Source organism: Sinocyclocheilus grahami, unplaced genomic scaffold (genome assembly GCF_001515645.1).
Source record: "Sinocyclocheilus grahami isolate Dianchi unplaced genomic scaffold, SAMN03320097.WGS_v1.1 scaffold61.1, whole genome shotgun sequence".
Lineage (NCBI taxonomy): Eukaryota > Metazoa > Chordata > Actinopteri > Cypriniformes > Cyprinidae > Sinocyclocheilus > Sinocyclocheilus grahami.
In genome coordinates, this window is record NW_015505240.1 from 1,784,213 (window position 1) to 1,808,727 (window position 24,515).

General features: G+C 35.4%; 1 protein-coding gene across 1 annotated transcript in view; it reads left to right on the forward strand.

Moving 5' to 3' along the window:
* Positions 1-24,515, forward strand: part of hcn1 (hyperpolarization activated cyclic nucleotide-gated potassium channel 1) — a 108,374-nt gene that overhangs the window by 53,120 nt on the left and 30,739 nt on the right. The window contains exons 3-4 of the mRNA XM_016271346.1: positions 4,246-4,407; positions 23,348-23,566. Coding sequence (XP_016126832.1) covers positions 4,246-4,407; positions 23,348-23,566 — 381 coding nt within the window. The remainder of the gene's footprint in view (positions 1-4,245; positions 4,408-23,347; positions 23,567-24,515) is intronic.

A 24,515-nucleotide genomic window follows, 5' to 3' on the forward strand; every position in this document is an offset into this window, starting at 1 on the left:
CTCACTAGGCAAGAAATGGAGATGAATAAAGTTATATTTTGATTAAACTATTCAAAATAAGGGACATTTAAGAAAATAAATACGGTCAATTTCAATATGTAGTATGATATGCATAGATTTCAAACATCTGTTCTCATTACAGCAAAATGCATCTGTGACGAAAGAAATTCAACAGCCTCAGTATTTCATAAAGAAATGCTTCTGTATCACATTACAAGCGTCAAAATCGGAGAGAAATTTGCAGAGACCGTTTCGGCAGTCTGTTCTGTTAGCTCACAATGCCGCCTCGGCTTCTTTGCAGTAACTCAAAAATAGTGTGAGACTACAAAAGGTCACCCCATCTCACTGTGGGTTTTGTGGAGCATAAAATGAACTTAAACCATCACCACAGCGTTCAGGCCCATACCATAAGCGGCCATTAAAACGGCATCAAATTCACACCTTAGTAATTCCAGCCATATGTGGAGTGCAAGAGCAATCCCATTGACTTAAAAATAGATAACAATTACCTTCAGCTTCAAATCCTGCTTTAATTTGGCAGGGGAAATATCCACCGCAATTCTAGGTTTATCATGCAAATCCAGTGTCCACTGGAGCCGGGAAAAACATTAGAGAGATCTTTTTTTGGGGCGGGGGTATGTATGGTAAGTATTGAGTTTCTTCGGCCAGGGCTGTATAATGAAATAACTGGCCCGAATAGAAAATAAACTGAGTGATGTGTGGAGTTAATGGGCTTTTCATGCAAATGAGGGATGGCTGAATTAGCGAGGGTGCCCATAGATGCATTCAGGAGAGAACATCGGCTTTGTTCGCAGCCAGTGCCGTTGAAACCTTTTATCCCATGCTGTTCGCTAATGATGGACGAGCGCGCTGCGCTATAACATGAGCTTGTCTCATTAACCAATGGGATCTGTCTCTTTATTCATGTTGGAGGAAACTGACCAATTCAAATTATCAAGCTGTAGGAGGTGATGTTAAAAGTGTTTGGAGTTTCAGCCTGAATTGTAATGTTGGCATATTTCATAGCAGTGATATAGCATGCTCTTAATGGCTTATTGGAAAAACATGCCTCTGTCTACATTTTTGCAAAACTCAAAAAATGTACATATTCATACAACTCACTGGACTTTCCAGCTGAAATTAACACTATTGGCAGTGAAACACCAACAACATTTCACACAAATTATGTTTTCGGGGCAGATTATCGATTTATAAAGATTTATTTTCATGCAGTTCCTTGCACAATTCTATGTTATGTTATGTTTATCTCAAAACACTTTCACCGTAGTGCATTATTTGAAACTTTCATCACATAACCAGCTCTAAATCGAGCTTTTCTAGTGTAGTAAACTTACTCCGTAGCTCACCTGGTGGCTCTTCATTACACTTGCGATGCAAAGTCCTAATAAAATACTTATAGAAATTAGCTAAAATGGCATGGTTCCTTCAGCAAATGCATTTTTTATCTCACATTTGCTTTCATTAACACTATAAGTTAGGTTTAGGGTAGTTGGTATATTATTTTCAAATGGAATAGAGCATAAACATTTCATTTCTGAGCTGCCGCGATACATACAACAACCAAAGCAATACAATGTCACCAGATTCAGAAAAAACTAACCAAAGCATCACTCATTGGACATTTCACATCATAATGCAAAAAATGTCGCCACATGCATGTTTTTCTAATGAGCCTGGGATGATAAAAATTGCTCCTTAGTGCTTGTTTAATATACATCTCTGGTCTTTTGTGTTCATCAGTGCATGTTATTCCAAAAATATGTATATATTTTTTTATCTTTAACAATGACCAATTCCTCATATTTTCCAACCCCTAAAATTACCTGTCATATACACTTTTACAATTAGTTCAATCCCCAATGGATAAAATCAAGTCCTGCCATACATTTTTAAACATTGAAAATTCTGTTTCACCAAGCAGTGTGTCACGTTATGGAAGTAAAATGCAATTATGTTGTTGTAAATAGTCTGAGAAGTTGTGTAAAAGTCTAAATGTAAAAAAGAGACCATGTGAATTACATAACAACTATAGTCTCTTTCAGTTGACTACACTGAATAAACAGCAAAACAAAAAGAAGAAATGTGTATCTCTTTCACACACACACACACACACACACACACACACACACACACACACACACACACACACACACACACACACTTCCTCTAACCCCCTATCCATTTCTCTGCATTATTTCAATCCATTTAAAATTGCCACCCGCTTCCGTCTTGCCAAGCCTGAATTGATTTTTTAGGAATTCAAAGCCTTTCACCCCTCTGAGTATCTGTTGTGCCAGCGCACAATGTAGCTTGCATATGACTAATCATCTGCCGTGTTTATATGTAATCTCATATCATTTCAGGCCATGTCCCCTGTTTTGTATCTCCCTCTCTCCTTTCCTCTCCCTCTCTTTGCTCCTGACTATTGCTCTTGTGAAATATAAACCAAATCTACCACTGCTCAAAACACATGCAAATATCCCAGGCATTCACTAAGACAGACGAGGACACTTGCAATCGTGTGTAAGAGTCCCTAATGTTTCACGTAAGAGCCTGTGGGCGGCATTATCAATGAAACCTCTCAACGAGTGGGTCGTGACCAAAACAAGTAGCAGGTCTGCTCTGACAATGCCAAATGCAAATAATAAAAAACTTACCATAAAATTGTGCATATTTAGGATAGCACAATAAGTATGCTTTTAAAAGGGAGAAGAATATATTTTTTGATGTCAAAGGTACACACTTAAAAATAAAGGTTCCAAAAGGGGTTTATTTCAGTGATGCCATTGAAGAACCATTTTTGGTTCCCAAAGAACCTTTTAGTGAAAAGTTCTTAAAATAACCTTTTTCCACTATTAAGAACATGTTGTGTAATGTAATGTTACATGAATGTTTAAAGTTCTTCATGAAACCATCAATGCTAATAAAGAACCTTTATTTTCAAGAGTGAATTCCACAGAACCACCATTTTTGGGTTCCCCAAATAACCTTTCAATGAACACTTCTTAAATAAAACATTTAATAATCTAAATAACCTTTTTACACTACGAAGAACCTTTTGCACAAATGAAAAGTTTCCATGGATGTTGAAGGTTTGAATCACTAAAGCCAAAGAATCTTTTTTTTTTTTGAGTGTACTTTGGTGCAAAATCATCTGTCACTTGGTAATATGATACATTGAATATTTGGCCCAATGTTTGTTCGAATCTGATAAATCACACTCCTGATTATATGTATTGTCAAGCTTCCCATATGTCAAGTTAATGGTTATTCAAGTTATTGCAGTTGATGGTTAAACAGGCCTAAGCTGATTTGCTGGTTTTAGCTGACTTAAGTATCAGAGCTTTTAGTAGGCAGAGATGAGATGGATAACACATCTTCTCTTCTCATATTGACTGTCTTTGGGGTCAAGCGTAATTGTTTTGAATGATCCTCCAGGGCAGTGGCTCATCATTCTGCGAGATGCAGCGCTCCAGTGATATTCTCAATGCATCATTATTAGATATATAAATCTACAAAGAGGTGAAAAGGCATAACATTCTCAGTTTTGTCTACATAGCAATTTTGATACAACATAACACTGGTTAATAAGAACAAGGGAGATTAGAGTTGGAAACAGACTATGAGGCGTATCTAGTAGCTTTTCAGTTGTTATAGACTAACTGAAATCAAAATGTAGCCAATTTACTTTCTTAATAAATGTCACTGATTTTATTGTGCATGATTCATCAGTGCATGTTATACATATGAGGGGGGAAAAAAACAATTAAAATGTATTTACTTTCTCTGAACTCTGAAATGGCTGTTGAATAAATCACATGACCATTTGGGTTGGGAAAAATAATAACAAAAAATTCAAATATACAGTACACTATCATTTATTTTACAAGTTTACGGTGAGATTTTTTTAATATTTTAGAAACAAGTCTCTTATGCTCACTAAGGTTGCATGTATTTGATCAGAAATGCAGTAAAAATAGTAATATTGTGAAATATTATTACAATTTAAAATAACTGTTTTATTTTCTACTATATTTAAAATGTAATTTATTCCTGTGCTGGCAAAGCTGAATTTTCAGCATCCATTACTCAAGTCTTGAGTGTCACGTGACACTGTTTTCTCAATATGCAAAATAATGATTTCTGTTATTCAACAAAACGCCATCCTGTGCACTATTCTTTAATGAAACCACTGATCTTTTTCTCCTTGTGTTCCTCCTTCAGATTTTTCATATGACATATGACCTGGCGAGTGCAGTGGTAAGAATCTTTAACCTGATTGGCATGATGTTGTTGCTGTGTCACTGGGATGGATGCCTGCAGTTTCTGGTGCCTCTCCTGCAAGACTTCCCTCCTGATTGCTGGGTGTCGTTAAATGGTATGGTTGTAAGTATTCAAAACTTTTCGTTACTCCTTCAGAACTATTATCAGATTTTAAGTTGAACTACACATTGGATCAGGTCAAAATGATCATTTGATCAGTGGGCAATAAAAAGAATGATTTAGTGAAAATGTTCTCTAAATGTTTAACTGTTCTTCATTAAGAAACTTAATTATGACAGTACATATATGCCGTGTCAGAATTACCGTAATTACGAGATGACAACTCAGATCCTACTCTGAATTGTTCACATCGCGGGACTCAGAAATGACTCGTTTCTATGGCAACTCTTATGGGTCCAGGAGTGGCTTTGTTGGTTATGACAGCAAAATACTTAATCACTACATAAATTCACCTCTTGCAAAATACAGAAAAACAAAGAAAGCACCTGCTAACACTGGTAATAATAAAATGGCATATCAAATTGAAATATGTGTAGAGGTCTTTACCTAACTAGTCTTCGCTGTTCGTCTGACTGTCTGATGCATACTGCATACAAAACTGGAAAGCACTTGAGAAAATCGTAAGCTCCAATCTCTGCAATGCAGTTTTAGGGGTCAGAGATGTTTTTTATCATTCTGATAGGAACCAAAATCATGTCTTGAAATTATGAGCGCTTTTGAAGAAAATCTAATCATTCAATTTGTTTGCCAGTTTAATACATTTTTTTGGTTTTTTTGAGGCAATTAGTAACAAATAAACATACACTACGTAAAAACATACACTACGTTCAATTATTTTCCCCCCAGAAATTCATATTTTATTCTGTAAAAATGCATTAAATACATCAAATTGTTACACAAAAAAGTCTCAAATAAATGCTATTCATTTAGAATAGATTTTAGATTTTAGAATAGATTTTCTATTTATCAAACAATCCTATAAACAATTATTATAATAATAAGTTTCTAGAATGATTTCTGAAGGATCATGTGACACTGAAGACTGGAGTAATGATGCTGAAAATTCAGGTTTACAATACAGGAATTAATTACATTTAAAAAAATCTTAAATTAGAAAAATGTTCTTTTAAATTGTAGTAATATTTTATAATATTACTATTTTTTTCTGTATTTTATTCAAATAAATGCAGCTTTGGTTTGCATAAAAAAAAACATTATTTCAAATACACGAAGCAGGATATAGCCTTGGTGTGTTAAAAAAAAACAAATCTGAACTCAAAGTTTACACACAAAAAAGGGTTGATTGCTCTACATGCTGACCAGATATATGGAATGATATTTCGGACAATATTCAAAAGGAATTGCACATTTTATTGTATTGCATTTTTTGTTGGTTATGACAGCAAAATACTTAATCACTACATAAATTCACCTCTTGCAAAATACAGAAAAACAAAGAAAGCACCTGCTAACACTGGTAATAATAAAATGGCATATCAAATTGAAATATGTGTAGAGGTCTTTACCTAACTAGTCTTCGCTGTTCGTCTGACTGTCTGATGCATACTGCATACAAAACTGGAAAGCACTTGAGAAAATCGTAAGCTCCAATCTCTGCAATGCAGTTTTAGGGGTCAGAGATGTTTTTTATCATTCTGATAGGAACCAAAATCTTGAAATTATGAGCGCTTTTGAAGAAAATCTAATCATTCAATTTGTTTGCCAGTTTAATACATTTTTTAGTTTTTTTTGAGGCAATTAGTAACAAATAAACATACACTACGTAAAAACATACACTACGTTCAATTATTTTCCCCCCAGAAATTCATATTTTATTCTGTAAAAATGCATTAAATACATCAAATTGTTACACAAAAAAGTCTCAAATAAATGCTATTCATTTAGAATAGATTTTAGATTTTAGAATAGATTTTCTATTTATCAAACAATCCTATAAACAATTATTATAATAATAAGTTTCTAGAATGATTTCTGAAGGATCATGTGACACTGAAGACTGGAGTAATGATGCTGAAAATTCAGGTTTACAATACAGGAATTAATTACATTTAAAAAAATCTTAAATTAGAAAAATGTTCTTTTAAATTGTAGTAATATTTTATAATATTACTATTTTTTTCTGTATTTTATTCAAATAAATGCAGCTTTGGTTTGCATAAAAAAAAACATTATTTCAAATACACGAAGCAGGATATAGCCTTGGTGTGTTAAAAAAAAACAAATCTGAACTCAAAGTTTACACACAAAAAAGGGTTGATTGCTCTACATGCTGACCAGATATATGGAATGATATTTCGGACAATATTCAAAAGGAATTGCACATTTTATTGTATTGCATTTACGTTTTCAATTTGTGGACGCATACGTTGAGACAAAATCCAAACGCAAGTCCATTTGCAATTCCATTTCCAATGTATTACAAGTTATGATTCTGTCATTTTGGAATAGCAATAGAAAAATCACCAATTGCTATTTCAGTTTCTCCGCATCCTGCTCCAACCCTCACAAAATTCATGTGGAATCTCAATCCCCTTTGCACTTGCATTTCCAATGACCAACTCAGTCAGCTGTCAATCAGTCTTGAGGGTGGGGTTTATTGATATAGTCGGAAAGTATGCAACGCCCACTTCTGGTGGAAAACCAAGAAAAGTCCACAAATTGAAAACGTAATTGCAAATACAATTTGCAATTCCTTTTGAATATTGTCCGGAATATCATTCCATACAGACATTCTGTTCTTGTATGGGGGCAGTATTTGGCCAGAATAAGCTGCAGTGTGCAATCCAAAAACTGTTCATTGTCAATAGCCATTTTTGATGACGTCGCAACAGACAAGTGGGAAAATTAAGAGAATTTCAGAGAAGTCAGAGTTTCAAACTTCAGTATATTTGACAGAATCATGAACGGACATCTAAAACTACTTACACAACGTGATTGCAGCAATACAGTTAGTCAGAATAATATAAAATCAAAAAAACAAAAAAAAACAAATCTAGCATACGAATATTTGGACTTGCACGTCCCATTACTGTTAAAATCCAAGAGTCACTGGGCAGAACATTTTACACTTGACCTTTATCAAATGAGAGCTGTTCAGCTAATCAGGACAGATGGCTCGCTGTAGTTTTTCACCGCACATCATGTTGGTGCTAAATGGATAAATCATGAACGGACATCTAAAACTACTTACACAACGTGATTGCAGCAATACAGTTAGTCAGAATAATATAAAATCAAAAAAACAAAAAAAACAAATCTAGCATACGAATATTTGGACTTGCACGTCCCATTACTGTTAAAATCCAAGAGTCACTGGGCAGAACATTTTACACTTGACCTTTATCAAATGAGAGCTGTTCAGCTAATCAGGACAGATGGCTCGCTGTAGTTTTTCACCGCACATCATGTTGGTGCTAAATGGATGTTTAAATGCCAAGATACTTTTTTTTTCTTCTCCCAGCATTTTCGAATGAGTTCAACTCACATTCCAGGTCAAATTGCAGTGCTGGTAAAAGCATTAGGCTTTTTTAGTTCAAGGCCAACTGTGTCACGCTGTTTTAGGAAGTCAGATTTCTCTGATTTTCTGCTAACAAAAATTATGCATTCACTTTGAAAGCATGCACAGAGATCAGCAGACGGCCTGTAATGGGCATGTGCAAATCTCTTTGCATATTCGTCTGAGCCTTTTAGCTTGGCATCACATTGGATAACAGTCTTGGGTGGTGGTGGTGGGTTGATAAGGCTGTTTGCAGGTACGCAACCATATCCCCTCAAGTGCTATGGGGTTCAATCTACATTTGAGGTGCTCTATGTGATGCTGCAGACCCCTCAGCTCTGGAGGGCCTTACCGGGAATCAATGATAGTTGTGTTTTGAAATGTTGTGAAACCCATGGCTATGTTGAACGTGACATTTCTGACAAATTAAAGTCGCTCTGTGATGAGCGTTGAGAAGCCTTAGCTGTGTCTGTTTTATCTCAAAAACATTTTACATCACGCACACTATTTGCCTCTTCATAGCAGATGAAATGGATGGAAAGTATGCATACAATAACATCCAAGAAAACAAAGCTAAGCTAAGTCCTTTGTTATATCAGTAATGCTTACAGAAAGTGACATAACTGCACTCCAAATATGTATATATTTTTTAAATTCTAAACATTCAAATGCACTTTTAAAAAATCCTCTCTATCTCGCGTCTTTCTAAAGCTAAAGAAGAGGTCAAACGCTTGTGGCGTTTCACTGCAGTTTGATACGATAGGAAGTTGATATTGCCCCTTGTGGCTCTGATTTAAAATTCTAGCCTCAGGTTCCTTATTATTATTTTTTTCTCTTTTTAAACCGAGAATGAGAACTTATTGCAGTACATAAACACTTGAGATCCGTTATAAAACCTAGTGAGTTGCATATCTAGACAGCATTTTAAAAGACCATATGAAGGCTATTCCAAAACCAGAATGTTCTAAATCAGTTAACGGTTTTAATGTTACCTTCCTTCTGGGAAGTTCCACTTACAAGCCTAGAAGTCATAATTACAATGTGCTTGCAAGTGAAAAAGTTGATGTGGGCATTTCTTTTTCACTTTAGCAAAAACCTATAGATGTTTTATCACTAATGCAACAAAAAGAAAAGCAGGATTCTTTGATGAATAGAAAGTTTCATTTATTTAATATATATATATAAATTTAATAATGTAAATGTTTTTACGGTCTCTTTTGATCAGTTTATTGCATCCTTGATTAATAAAAGTATTTAACAAAAAGAAAATCTTATTGATCCCAAACTTTTTTGTGTATAGTATAATGACAATTCTGTGATTAATATTTACAATTAAAACATTCCAATTTCTATGCCACTTGTGTCAACAAATGTAAAATAACGACTGTGCTCATCTTGTAAATATGATCATTCCGACATAACCTGAAATTGTCTCTTGAAATGCCAGTCGCCTACAAACATGCACATCAACCATGAATACTGAATGCAGATCGCTTAATATTGTAAAACAGTCAATTGTGCCAGGGTTTATTCTCTCAAAATGAGCTTGTGTTATCGAGTCACCAATTCTGCAGGTGTTTTGATGCGACATTTCCTCAGCGAGAGGTTTCTAAACTGAAAGAGATGCGCCACCTCCTCCTTTCTGTAAATTAGGCTAGATCAAGACTGCATCATTATTTTCCATCTGTCTCATTCCCCTGGGCTTTGCTCAGAGAAATGCCACAACCAGAAAATCATAACAGAAACAAACAGAAAATCAAAAGCCAGGGAAAGCGTTTTGTTTTACTTTTCTGTACCATAACACACATCCATTTGTATGTACCTTCTTAGTCTAGGTACATTTATCTCCCACTGTCCTTCCTTCAGCATCTTTGTGTGACTTTGAATCAATGACCTCCCTGTTTACCTCTGCACCACTTTCTCCTCCCCAAAAAAATCAATGCAGATGAAAAATGAGCAAAGATTCCCGGTGCTGTCTTTTCCCCGTGCAAGGATGGGGGTCCCAGAGGGAGGCGGTGGCCCTGCTGCTCAGTAATTCAGGGTTTAGGCGGGCGAAATGAAGACGACTATATAATGCCCTGGCGGGGGAGTGCTAATTGAGACATTGAGTCTGAGCTGACAGGAGGCGACACTGGCTGTGTTACCGGCCAGGCTGTTGGGTTAATTTAGCCATCAGAGTGGTTAGCGTTGGAGGAATGTCTGGGGATCTCGACATGCCTCCCTCAGCAGGATCCAAACCAAGTGACTGTAACTTTAAAGCACCGTATAACTCATTATTTGAAAGAGATAGTACAAGATGGGTCACATTCCACACTTGTAGCTTCATTTTCTTTCCCTAAAGTCCATTTATATTGTTATTTAACCCTACTGAAGCATTCTGAAACGGTATAGTATTTTCCAGGTCTGTTTGGACCAGAAGAATCGTTTTTTTTGTTTTTATAAAACAGTCATAACTTAATATTTTCAGCAAAAACTAAAATGTATTTGATCAGCTTTTTTTTTGTTTTTTCGATATTGATGAGAAATTTTATTTGAATATATCATTGTATGAAATTTATAGGAACATATAATCTGAGAATTAACAGTATTAACCCGGTTGAATAGAATTCATTTATAACTCACGATTGCTCAAAAACAGTCAAAATTTACGAAACGTACATATACATATATTTAAAAAAAACAACAAAACAACAAATATTACTGTAAAGTTTTCAAACAAAATACATTCAGTTTACTTGCATAAACTTTTTGCATACTGCATTGGTTTGCCAATAATTTTTTGTTTGTTTGTTTGTTTCATTCCGTCATTCAGTCTCAAAAGTGTGTGAGACACTAATATAACTTCATAGATAATTTTATGTACTATTAGGTATATTTAAAAGCTAACATAGTCGGGCCCAAAATGATAGGGACACAAAATGTGTAAAAAATTTTTAAAGGTTAAAAAACTCCAAAAAGTGTATTTTGAGGGTTATAAAACATTTGCAAAGTTTCATTCCCTTACTATAAAAACATGCATTTTTGAAGACTTAACTTAATTTGAAATTTTTTATCTAGTTGAATAAGTATACAATACTGTATTAGACAAGCTTGCAACCTACTTTTTAGTAAAATGGAGCTTTAGTGGATGAACAGCAGCAAGCATTGTCCCTCTGAGAAGTTGTGAAGTGCATCTCTCCATCGGTCAGCGTCCACTCGATACTTTTGGAGTGCTTGACATACACTGATAGTTGCAGGGCCTACAGGCTGGACATGGTCCACAGAGAGATGATTCACAGACTTTTACCACCAAGTCATTTCACAAGGGGTTACTTTTACCAGTGGTTATTTCTTCAAAACATTTTTGTAGATGGTAAAGACTTTACCGGCGCAAGAACCCACAGACCATAAAAAAGTCTGAAAGAAATGACTGATGTAGCTAATTCCGATGGGATCAAAATATATAAAAACAGTCAAATAAATTTAAATCACACAGAATTTTAGCATCTGAATAGGACTTTTGGTTAAACATGATTTTAGAATTAGTAAAGTAAAAAAAAAAAGTAAAAAATATAAAAAAAATATTAATATAAATAAATTAATGGTGTCTAAGTTAGCGCATTAACGCAGGCGATGAATTTTTTTCAGTTTAACGCGTTAAAAATATTTAAGACAATTAACGCAGGGGCGGGGCTAGGGTTGGCCACCCCACTCACAACTGCTGCTTCCGTCACTTTTTCTCTTGACAAGAAGTGCATTTATTCAGTCGCAGAACGACTGAGAACGGGAGACATTTCAGACGCGCGCTCCACTTCACACAAACGAGCAAGGAAACTGTACTGTGCTCGCAGAGCGTGCTCTTCAATTGCACGCATAAAGGCGCCAGCACGCGCTGTAGCCTGTATCCTTTCCAGAGCCGATCCTCCCTATACGCAAAGTATGCAAGTTGCGTAGGGCCCCCGAAAAAACCAGGGAGCCCCCTTGCTCTCAAAGATTATTTAATTTTAGTTTCGTTTTTGAATTTGGCCAGGGTTAAGAAAACCGCTTATGTCATTTCTTTTAATGCGGTGCACTGTCACCCTTTCTACGTTAAAATCAGTCAAATCATGTAACGTGAATGTCAAACAGTGTCTTACTCGAGACAAAAAAAAAAAAAACGAGTTGAAAGTGTACCGAGCCACGGAAGAGACACCGTTTCTCAAGCGGACAAAGGCGTTTCATTCATTCATAACTCGTCATTCATATCCCAACCCCCCCATCCGACACAGTTTTGCGTAGGCCCCCCAGAAGTCTAGGATCGGCTCTGATCCTTTCACATCAAAGCGTGAAATAAACTACGTGCATGCCATGTCGTGGTCAGTTAAGTCATGAAGTTACCAAAAATGCGATTAAAGCTGCCTTAAAACTGTGCATGCATGTAATATATTTTATATGAGTCACATTTAAGAACATGTCACTAAAATGATTTTCAAAACTGTCCTGGAGCAGCCCAACACTGTCTCACTCATCTAACACACCCGATTTAACTCACCAGCTCATTAATAGAGACTTTAAGAGCTGAAGTGGGTCAGAAAAGGTAAAAAGAGTTGAGAGAAAATATGAAGCGTGTCAGATCTGTGTCACATTCAGCAGCGGCAGCTCTTAAAGAAATGACAGCTATCAACTATACTGTAATGTTGAATGGCTATAGTCAATGGTTAAATATTAGGGGCGGGGGCAATTTTATAGAGAAATCAGTATTGGTATCATTGATTACCAAAAAAATCCACAAAAATATCAAGCAGCACAACAATATATATGCAATAATTCACATTATGTTTATCAAAATATATATGGCAAATATAAAATGGCAGTGACTTTAACAGTTAAAAGTTGTTAACAGTAACATTAACATTTTACTGCTTTATATATCATTTTAAAACCTCTGGATGTTTCTGGCCTCCTATTAATGTTTTCAATGTTAAAATGTGTCTTAAAAGAACATGACATTTTTTTTCAAGAGCAAAACAAACTGTTTTCAAAAATATGCCCTCTTTAATTTGGTTAAGTTGATTGCTCATGTTGAGTACATTCAGAGCTAATTTATGCCAAATAACACTGTAGATTTCCTAGACAGAGCACAGAATTAATGATTATATAATTATGCTGAGAGTTTATTCACTTGAGCTATTCACAAAGGTTTTTGGCACAAAGGATGTGAAAGAGTGATTATGAACCAGCGGCGGCAACAGCCAAACCAACAGAGGTTTTGTGGGAAACACTGTCCATAAATCACGTTTCTAACACGAGTCCTCTGCGAAAACACACTGCAAAGAGGAAACTTCAATAACTATAATTGTTTTCCACATAATAAATAATAAATTAGTTTTTAATTGAATGATGTGTTGCACGCAAAATTCCTCTGTACATGTGACTCGATCATGAATTTTGCATTATTGTCTGCACTACTGCTGCCAAACATTAATGAGCTGCTTCATTTGATCTTCTGTACATAAAATAATCCACATCTTCCCAATGGATGCCTGTAATAAATCATTTGAATACAACTCATGCATGCCGAAGGAAAAGGCAAAGGGGGTGGTCGGAGTGCAAATCCAGTTGAAATTGCAATTGAATTTTGATGACACCAGTCGTGCAGAAATTATACTTTTCACATTTAAAGATTTTGACCAGATCATAAGAGTCCTTAAGTTATAGAGTATCTACATCGGGACAGTAAGCTGACTCCAAAAATGTCCTAAACGCTTCTCGGTCTCAAGGAACATTCATACTGACATTAATTTCTCTGCTCATTTGCATAAATCACTGCTGAATAGTTGTCTCAAATCACCAAATATCTTTGAAAATTTTAATCTTGTTGCTGTAAAAATCAACACTTTCATATTTAAACTCTCTATTCAAAACATAAAATAAAAAATAAAAAATCACAAAGAATTGTATCATCTGAATAGAACTTTTGTTAAACATTTAAAGTTTAGAATTTTATGAAAGCTTATTTAAAGTTAAAAGTCATAAACTTGCATATCGCTGTGAGAGTGAACACTTTCTCGATTCACTTATATAATAAATATAATACTTTTATATTTAAACTCTCTAATATAAATGCTCTACTCAGAATGTTAGAAGTATACATAAATTATCATATTCAAAAACTCATTATATTATATGACATTACATTATGATGACTATATAATATTAATTAATATCTATTATTATTTTGTTCTTTTTAACATGCATTATCTGCTTTTGTAAAAAAGTTAGTTTACAGTTATATAATATAATATAATATAATGATGCTATATTATAATGTATTATATTTAATCTTATATTATCAAAAAGATGACAAAAAATACAACAAATAATATATATTATATAAAAGTATATATATCTATGGATGTGTATACACTGTTATTTGTTTGTTCTGAATATATAAAAAATAGATATCCTGTATAATATATCATTTTATGTATACTGCAATTCTTAAATAGCCTTTTTTCCCCCTGTATGTAGTAAAATGTGTGTGTAGTGTTACTTCAGGGATGGTCTACATGTGATCTTATACCACTCTCCCAGCACACGTTGTCTGCTGTCACCCGATTGGTTCACTCTTGAATAGCTGGATAGTAACCAGGCTTGTGTGGGAGAGAGAGAGAGAGAGAGAGAGAGAGAGAGATACCACTCTCCCAGCACATGTTGTCTGCTGTCACCCGATTGGTTCACTCTTGAATAGCTGGATAGTAACCAGGCTTGTGTGGGAGAGCGAGAGAGAGCGAGAGAGAGAGAGAGAGAGAGAGAGAGAGGAGAGAGAGAGAGAGAGAGAGAAGAAAAACATTTTCAACGCACCTTTAGACAACACTCACCTCATGTTAAGTCAAAAGGTTGGTGTAGTAGTGACACTAAAAGGCCGCTTGCCTCTCCGAGCACAACTTTAATAAGCTCTTGTTTTGTGTTTTTAATCTTCCATTTCATTGGCAGTGGCCGTATTTCTCTCGTTTAAACCATTACTTCAAATGCCAGTCTAAACTGTAAGGTCATCTCGTATGTTACCGTTGCACAAAATCGTGACTATTGCCTCTGCTATAAATAAACACAGATGCATAAAACACACACATATACCAGAGTGCTCTCTGTGTGTCCATTTTCAACGCACCTTTAGACAACACTCACCTCATGTTAAGTCAAAAGGTTGGTGTAGTAGTGACACTAAAAGGCCGCTTGCCTCTCCGAGCACAACTTTAATAAGCTCTTGTTTTGTGTTTTTAATCTTCCATTTCATTGGCAGTGGCCGTATTTCTCTCGTTTAAACCATTACTTCAAATGCCAGTCTAAACTGTAAGGTCATCTCGTATGTTACCGTTGCACAAAATCGTGACTATTGCCTCTGCTATAAATAAACACAGATGCATAAAACACACACATATACCAGAGTGCTCTCTGTGTGTCTGTGGATTGGATGGTTTGTTTTGGTGTTAAAGGTGATGTGTCGGCACCAATAGCGTTGTGTGCAGCATGCCGACATATAGCGCCTTTGTGCTTCGGGCGTCCCAATTTCGAGTCCCGGCTCGTGGACCTTTACCGATCATGTTCCCCCTCTTTCTCTCCCACGTCGCTTTCTGTCTAAATACTGTCCTATCCAAATTAAGCCAAAAATACATCTAAAAAAAAAAGTGACGTAATATTGATTGGGTGTGAGCAATCAGTCTAAAAGCTGGTGTATGGGACAGGTTTAAATGTTTGAGTAACAGGCCACTGGTGTTTCACTGTAATCATCAGACATGATAATCAACCCTGTAAAAGCGCCCACAGACTGAAATAGAGCGCACCAGTTGGGTTCTCCATAGAGAAATTGATTTTTAGCAATAATGCATAAACCTTTCAAGACAGACCTACCATGAGCTCCAAGTAATTATAATAATTCCTTTTTTTTCCCAAATTCCCAATGCAGAATTAAACCACCCACACTCCTTATAAGCGATCCACCAATCAGATAAGTTCTTGTTACCATGGAAACGGTAATAGCAGCTCAGTAACAGCTGCCCACTCCCATGAAGCATCGCAAATTACCCTCCCAACATTGAATAAATCAATCAGCATTTTTCAAACCAGACAGCTTTCATTTGGTCAAAGTGACAAATCCGTATGACCGACTTGAACCCGTTGCGAAATCTGCATGGGGAAAACTTTCTCCCTCACATGAAATTCCCAGTTGCACGGACTTGACATTAAAATGACAAGATTTTGCAAGGGAAAATTCACCAAACAATTAAAATTGTGATTGCAGTATAAGACAGACACTTGTTTGGGTCATTTAGTCTTTTGAAATAATCTGTTAAGTAAATGACTCATTGAATCTTTCATTTAAAGACTTGTTATGATTGTGAATGAATTAGTGTTTCTGAATGAATGAGTTGAGTAACTGATTCAATGAATCACTCATTAAAATCTTGTGTTGGTCCTGAATCAATCAGTGTACTGAACGAATTAGGTGAGCAAATGATTCAGTGACTCATTAACAAAACAACAGTCACTTACTGGTGTAACAAAGTAACATGCAGAAAGAGTCGACAAAAATCATATTGTCCACACAATGTCCTGTTGTTTCAGATTTGAGTTTTTCCTTCACAATGCTTCATTCAATGACTAGTTCATTCCTTCATAGAAGGTAAGAGATTGTGTGCTTAAATTCTTGGTTACACTTTATTTCGATAGTCCACTTTAGACATTCTACTAACTATAAGTAACTTTGTAACTACATGTCAACTAATTCTCATTAATTTGCAACTACATGTCTACTAACTCTCAGAGTAGACTGTTAGGGTAGGTTTAGGGTTAGTTGAATGTTGACAAAGAAAGAGTTAGAAGATATTAAGCAGACAGTGAATGTTGACAAAGAAAGAGTTAGAAGATATTAAGCAGACAGTCTACTAACTGCTAGTTGACATGTAGTTGCTAAGTTACTTACTGTTAATAGAATGTCTAAAGTGGACTATCGAAATAAAGTGTTACCAAATTATTTTATCTTTTTATTAATTTTCTCATGTCAACGAAATGCTGTCATGATCTGATTCCTCTTGGAGCCTATAGAGAAAATAAATGGAAAAAAATGTTACTGGAACAAAGGCTACTATAAAAAGTGGACAGTCTCTAATGGTTCCAGCCACACAGAAACATAAATACAGATAAATAGATTCTGAAAAACAAACACATACATGCTCATATATACGTACGCATTGATATATGATATTCTGTATGCACAAGCACACGGAAAGAAATTCATCTGACCCATCCGAAGAGAGCTAGACCCTATAATATGCATTAAATCCAGTAATGTCATGCAGCCCACAACTTCATTAAGCCCTCTTATCTACCGCATATGGCTCTTGATCTTCTGTAATGCTGAATTAAGAAGAATATCATTACTGTACTCTCTAAATGACCTCTGTTTTCTGGAAACGTTTTGAAACTTGTGGCTAGTTAGAGCGATAAGGCGGAGAGGAGAAGAAATATGGATTCTTGTGGCCTTTTTGTGTGTGTGTGTGTTTTAGGAAAAGACTGAGCCTCATTTGAATTTTTATTGCACAGTAGCTCATCAGAGGAGAAAGGCCCAGTAGAACAAAGGTGATTTCCAGCTTATTTATAATAAGAAGCGCTACTACCTGACTCATTATCTTCCTGCTTAAACTTCTCACCCACAATGCATGGCATAATGTACACTGTAAGCTCAGACAGTATCCTCCCGTATTCTCAGTCCCATTTTTGTCCTAAATGCATGTAAAATGCCCCATGTTCATTTGGAATAAAGAGGTTACTTTTCTCCACAGGTGGGCTTGGATTTTTTTATTTTCATTTTTTTACGGCAGAGGGGTTATTACACAAAACTGGAAATGCAATAAACCTGCTTTTATTTCCAATAGCAGACGACTGTTCATCCTTTATCGTTGCATACTACTATATCGCTTCAAATAGTACTTAAAAAATAATAATAGACTGTAATCAGTGTATACTGCACAGTATCTGCATACTGTAAGCAATACGCTACTATTCCATTATGAACAAAATACTACATTTCCCAAGGCAATTATAAAGAGACTATCATAATGAGGAGTCATTTTGTGAGAGATTATGAGAGTAGATAACATTGCAGAAAGCCAAACTAGAAGTAAGAGATCATTAATCCTCTCAGGTTTATGAAAAGTAAATAATCCTAAATAAAAGTCAAAATATAGATTTGTCTTTTTGGCACATGCTCAAGGCACAAACGCATAACACATAAACCCTTTTTGAGAGTTTAGCGACTCCCTGACTGGATTACAGCAACAGAAAATGCGATTTTGGTTTGTAAAATTGGATTTTAAATTGATTTATGTTAAGTTGAAACTAAGCTCTATAAATATGTTTTTTACAAGTCAACTTGTAAAAACCAGCAAAAAATGCTTTGACCGAAATATACAGAATTTCAAACTGCAAACCTGTTTATGATTTACAGGTTTGTGTTTTTAAATGCTGTACATTTCCATGAGATACTAGTCAAAACTATTTTCTGTGGTAATCGAACGCCTGCATCAGATGCAGATGATAAAGCTTAACTTGTGCGTAATGTGCAATGGTCCTTTAACTTTGATTTCCATCAGTTTTCCATCAGTCTCCCAAGATTTTGACAAATCAATAGCTCACACTTATTTAATAAAGTCTTCTTGTTGTAGTAATTAATTACCAGATGTAAGGGATAAAACAGGGATCTGTTTAGGAGCTGGTAAAAGATTGCTTTTAATTCTCAAGCGGCCTGTTGTGACGATTGCTTGGCCTTTCGTTTTATCTCACACGTCACTTTAGATAGCTCAGCTGACATCCATCAGGACAAATACAGAGGGGAGAGAAGAGAAAAGGTGACAGAAGAAGAAAAACACATTCACAAAGGTAGAAGGGGATAGATAGAGAAAGAGACTCAAGAAACCAGAAGATAAAAAGAGAGCGAGAGTTGCTAGCTGACAATGAGCCCAGAAAAAACATCCATTGTTGAAAAGACACACAAGTTCTCATAAATTACAGACTGTGGTCCTGTACAAAAGAAAAATATTTTATTTAAAAACATCAGTGTGCACTGCTCTGACTGGAGATACTTTTTATTTTCAATGAAAAAAAAAAAAATTCAACAAATTCAAACTAATTTAATTTCAGGAAAAAATCAATAAAATGCAATATGTGCTGCAGTTACTATTTTCATTTGCAGTCAAATTTTATACATTTTTAAATTTTAAATCATTATCATTCATTATCATTCTCAGCCATAAAACACGGCTTTTTAGCACAACCAGTACCATAATAAACATTAATTATTCAATGACTTTTTTTAATATGCAAATTAAATATGAAAAATAAAAGGAAATGTGCATAGGGAAAAGAGAAAACGGAGTTTCAGAAAACAATATGGTGTTCTGAATGTTTATTTATTTTTTTTTTTTTTGCATGTTGCTAAGTGGTTGCTGGGTGTTTAACTTTCTCCACTTAATTCTTGTGCCTCTTCAAACATCATTATTTTAGAAGCACATACGCTGTTAAAATAAAATGTTGTAATAGTGTTCAGCGACCAATCAAAACCTCTCAGTTCTGTCGCTGATCTACACTTTCCTTGTATAAATGATAATTCGGAAAATTAAGAAAATGAAATACTGCATGTTCAGATGCAAAAGCCTGTGGTTTATTCGAGCCTCTCATTACCCTTTTCTGACATACTGGGCTTGGTAACGTAGCGTGTGATTAGCTGGAATGGCTGAATTGGATAGAATTTCAATTACTGCATGTCTGGTCACGTCTGAGAGAGTCACACCTGGGTGAGGAGAGCACAATCACATGAGGGCCACGGCTCTGATATGCTGGAAAAAGAACTTCACAGGTTTGGGAAGGCACTTTGATTGCCATTGTTGAACAGGTGAATGAATTTTCCACACAAAAGTATTTACGTTGGATTATTCACATGTGAGTGTCTCGTGTGGCTATTATGCGGATGAGCCGAGCATTATGACCTGAGCATTATGACCTGACACATGTAAACACCTGGTGAGTACTTTGCTTTCGCTCTCTCTCTCTCTGGGATGCTCTACGTGGTGCTGTCTGTCTATGACACCTACTGTAACACACTATAACATACACACAGATTATCAGCCAATCAACACATTTCCCAAGTGGGCTCTTCTAATCATTGGCAGACCACTTAAGGACCCACAGCTATCAAATACGCCGGTACTTTGAAGTGATAGTTAAAACAGTGTCTGAGTGCAGGGGACGAGAGATTGTAGGTGTTTATGGAGTGAGTCTGATTGGGACGGATCCCTTCTCTTGACATCTGGTCATCAGAATCTACAGAGGAAGATCCTTTGGGTTTTACACACACAAACCCACATTTACAAACCAGATTCTCTTCTTAAAATATATATTATAATTTAAAGTTGAAACGAACTTTTCCAGTGTAATTTTTTTTTGTTCTTCCCTGCTGGGAAGAAAATCTCACATAGACTCACATAAGACTTGAGTAATATCTAAGGACCAGATGAGAATAAAACTTGGCTTTGACTTGGGCTAATAAGAACCCACCCAGAAAACCATATCACCCACCTAGCAACCACTCAGAACACCCTAGCAAACACCTAGCAATACCCTTGCAGTGCATTAGCAACCACTCAGAACACTTTAGAAATCACATTGCAACACCCAAGCAATGATGTAGCAACCAGCACCCAAAACACCCTATCACCCACCTAGCAATCCATCAGAACACCCTAGCAACACCCTAAAGCACAGCCGCAGTCCTGCAGTGTTTAGCTCCAACCCTAATCAAACACACCCGAACAAGCTAATCCGTGTCTTCAGGATTACTCTGCAGAACAGTGGAACTCCAGGACTGACGTTGCCTATCCCTGCCATAGAAGTTCTGTAGCAACCACCCAGAAATGTACTGGTAATTTTCTGCCCCTTTGCAACCCTACTCAGAACACCCTTGCAATTTTATAGCTACAGTACCAACCAGAAAACTCTCTCAAAAACCTAGCAACGCCCAAGCAACCACTCAGAACACCCTAGCAATTCGGTAGCAACCAACCAGAAAACCAATTACCTAACAAGGCCGTAGCAACACCCTAGCTACCACTCAGAACACACAAACAACCACAAAGTAACACAACAGAAAACACATTAGTAACAGACTCACCCTGGGAACCACTCAGCAAATGTAGTATAATGTGAAATAACAATAGTCCCTGATATCATTCCAGCACAGAATGGAATGGAATATCTAATATGATGCACCCCACCCCAACCTCTATGTGCCTTATTATGCCTTAATTTTTCCATCAATCTTTGAAAGAAATCAGCAGTCAGCATGGAGATTAAATTTGGCAGTAATAGGTAACTCAGTACTGGAGTTAATACAGCCGTAGAGAGAGAAAGCGAGCACATCAGGAGCATTTTCCTGAAGTTATTCTGACAGGCGCACACACTCAGCAGAACTAGCGTGTGTGATACTAGCGTTCCAACTAGCGTTTGAGAGCCCTGTGGGTTGGCAGGCAGCACTATGCAGGTTTAAGAGTGGCTCCAATGAGCGTTTGTTGGCTTCCTCAGCACTTTTTCTTCTTCAAAAAGAGCAGGAAGAGATTGAAATAGTCAGCAATTCCATTCCAGACTCCATCCATGAACACAAAACTGTCACATCCCCCCCAGTGAGCTTCACATAAACACGAGGAGCTGAGACCATCGGGAAGTCATACGAGTCTTGTTTTAGTTCGTGTTCTCAGTTATCTAATGTCTGTGAGTAATGCTGACATTGAGGAGTGACAGAGCAAACTGAAAATAGCTTCTGGGTATAAAATAAGTCAGAGAAGCAAATTCATCGGAGCACTGCTACATTTGGTACGACCTCCCAAAAATATCCAATGCTGATTCAACAGGGGTTTTACAAACAAATGGAATAGGAAATAGCTTATTTTTTATAAAAAATAAAATAGTGTTAAAGCACATTATATTTCAAGTCTTACAGCTTTCAATGAAGAAATAACTAATTCTCTATTACTATACTATTTTTATTATACTATTATACACAAATATTTAAAGATAACATGAAGTGGAAATATATAATATAAATATAAAATAATATAATATAATATAATATAATAGATTACAAAAAAGCCTACAAAACAACGAAAAAAGTTTCGGCCTTGTTTTCATGAGACGATGTATTGATTGTGCAGGGTCAGACACGCTGCTGTACATCTGCAGTACAGTTTCTCTTTCTATTCGTACAGTTCTCCATTAAAATCAGCTGCACTAATAGCCTGTGAGAGGACTGAAAGTGTCCTTCCTTTTCTTCTCCCATCCAGCATGAGGGATCCACAGAGCCGTACTGACAGAAACTAATGGAAGTAATCCAAGTTGATTAGCAGACACCAAAGCCATCACTTGTTTTAACACCCAGCTGCAAATGACACAGAGACTAAAAAAATGGTGTAGAGATGGGGTACTTTGTCTACATAGTGTCTGTGGGTGCGTGTACATTATATACACACACACACACACACACACACACACATATATACATACATATATACATATACATACATATACATATACATACATATATACATATACATATACACATACATATACATACATATATATACACACACACATATACACATTCATACACACACACACACACATATATACATATATATATACATATATACAAAACGATATCCTTATCATATACATATATACATATACATATACATATACATACATATACATATACACATACATATATATACACACACACATATACACATTCATACACACACACACACACATATATACATATATATATACATATATACAAAACGATATCCTTATCAGACAGTGTATAAAAAAGCTAAATATTTAATTTACCATTAATATATACTATTTACTAATAGGCCTATATATTTTTTCCCATAAATAAAACATTCCCATTTAATAATCATTATAACAAATGTACAAATAAATAATAATTAGGGTGGGTGAGAGAGAGAGAAATTAATAATCATCATAAAATTCATAATAAATCAAAATATAGACATCTCTAAAATATATTTATAAAATATGTTAATTTACATAATATTATTTGTTTGTTGCTTACTCCCAGTTGTAAGGCAAAATAGTGTTCCATATAACTAACCACCATTGGAACATTACATTGGAAAATAAATAAATAAAATAATACATTTTTAAAAATCCTGGAATAAAGATATATAGGCGGATGGTTAGATTACAACATATAAAAGGGAACAGTAAACACAATAGAAATACAGAGAGAGAAAGAGGAAGGAAAGATGCATGGAGAGAGCTAGTTTGCTATGCATGAAGGTTAAGTTGGCAGGACGCTCTATGGAGACTCACTGATACACTGATAGTTTTTGCCTGCAAACGTACATGTGTTAAATTCACTCCACCTGCTTTTCTATTGCTGACTGTCTTTCTTTTTGTGTCATCATCTCATCTCGGTCTCTTTCGCTCTTTTAGAACGACTCCTGGGGAAAGCAGTACTCTTACGCCCTATTCAAGGCCATGAGTCACATGTTGTGTATCGGGTATGGAGCCAGAGCGCCCGTCAGCATGTCAGACCTTTGGATCACCATGCTAAGTATGATTGTGGGCGCCACCTGTTACGCAATGTTCGTGGGTCACGCCACAGCCCTCATCCAGTCTCTGGACTCGTCTCGACGACAGTACCAAGAGAAGGTAAGCGCAGCCTCGTTGGTTTCATTCACATAGCTGTTTGTTTGCAGGTATTCACACGTTATTTCGATATTTACACCACCATGCCTTCGCTGGACGTGCATATGATGTTACAACATCTCAATAGCGTAGTAATCTGTGTCGTCATCGTGTATCACATTATAAGCTCATTGCTCATCAGTCATTCAAGAATGACATCAATATTGATCTCACGTCAAAGAAATTCTAGCTACATGCGTTGCACGCTTCAGACAACATGTACAGGTTCAGGGCTGGAATCTATATCTACAGGGCAAGTTATTGGATATGTTTGGATGAGCGGTATGACCAAAATGAGCAATTTTGTATAATTGCAACTGTATATATATATATATATATTACAAAAAGATAATAATCATTGATATAATAATAATAACAATTGACAATTAACATTCATAATTATTGATAATATTTTGGAATAACCAAAACATATGAATTGTTAATATTTAATTTTCTTGTTTATAGAAAATTATTATTAATATAATTATTTTGATAATTATGAAAATTCCTTCTTTTGTAATATTATTGTTATTGCTGTAATTATTATTATTATTGACTAATCAAGGAAATTGATTCTTATTTATTAGTAATTAATATTCTTTATTATTCAAAAATATTATGATTAAGTTGTATTATTGTTATAATAATAATAATACTTATCATTATTATTATTTCTGAATAATCAAAGAAAAATGACTATTATTATTAAATAATATTCTTTATCCAAAAATATCGTGCTTAAGTATTATTATTATTATTATTATAAAAATGAAGGAATTTTCTTAATTATTAAAAACAACAGTGACAAAAAAACAACAACAATAATAATATAAACAAAGAAATTAAATATTAATTAGTCATTCATGTTCTTGGTTACTATAATAATAATAATTATTATTATTATTAGAAATTA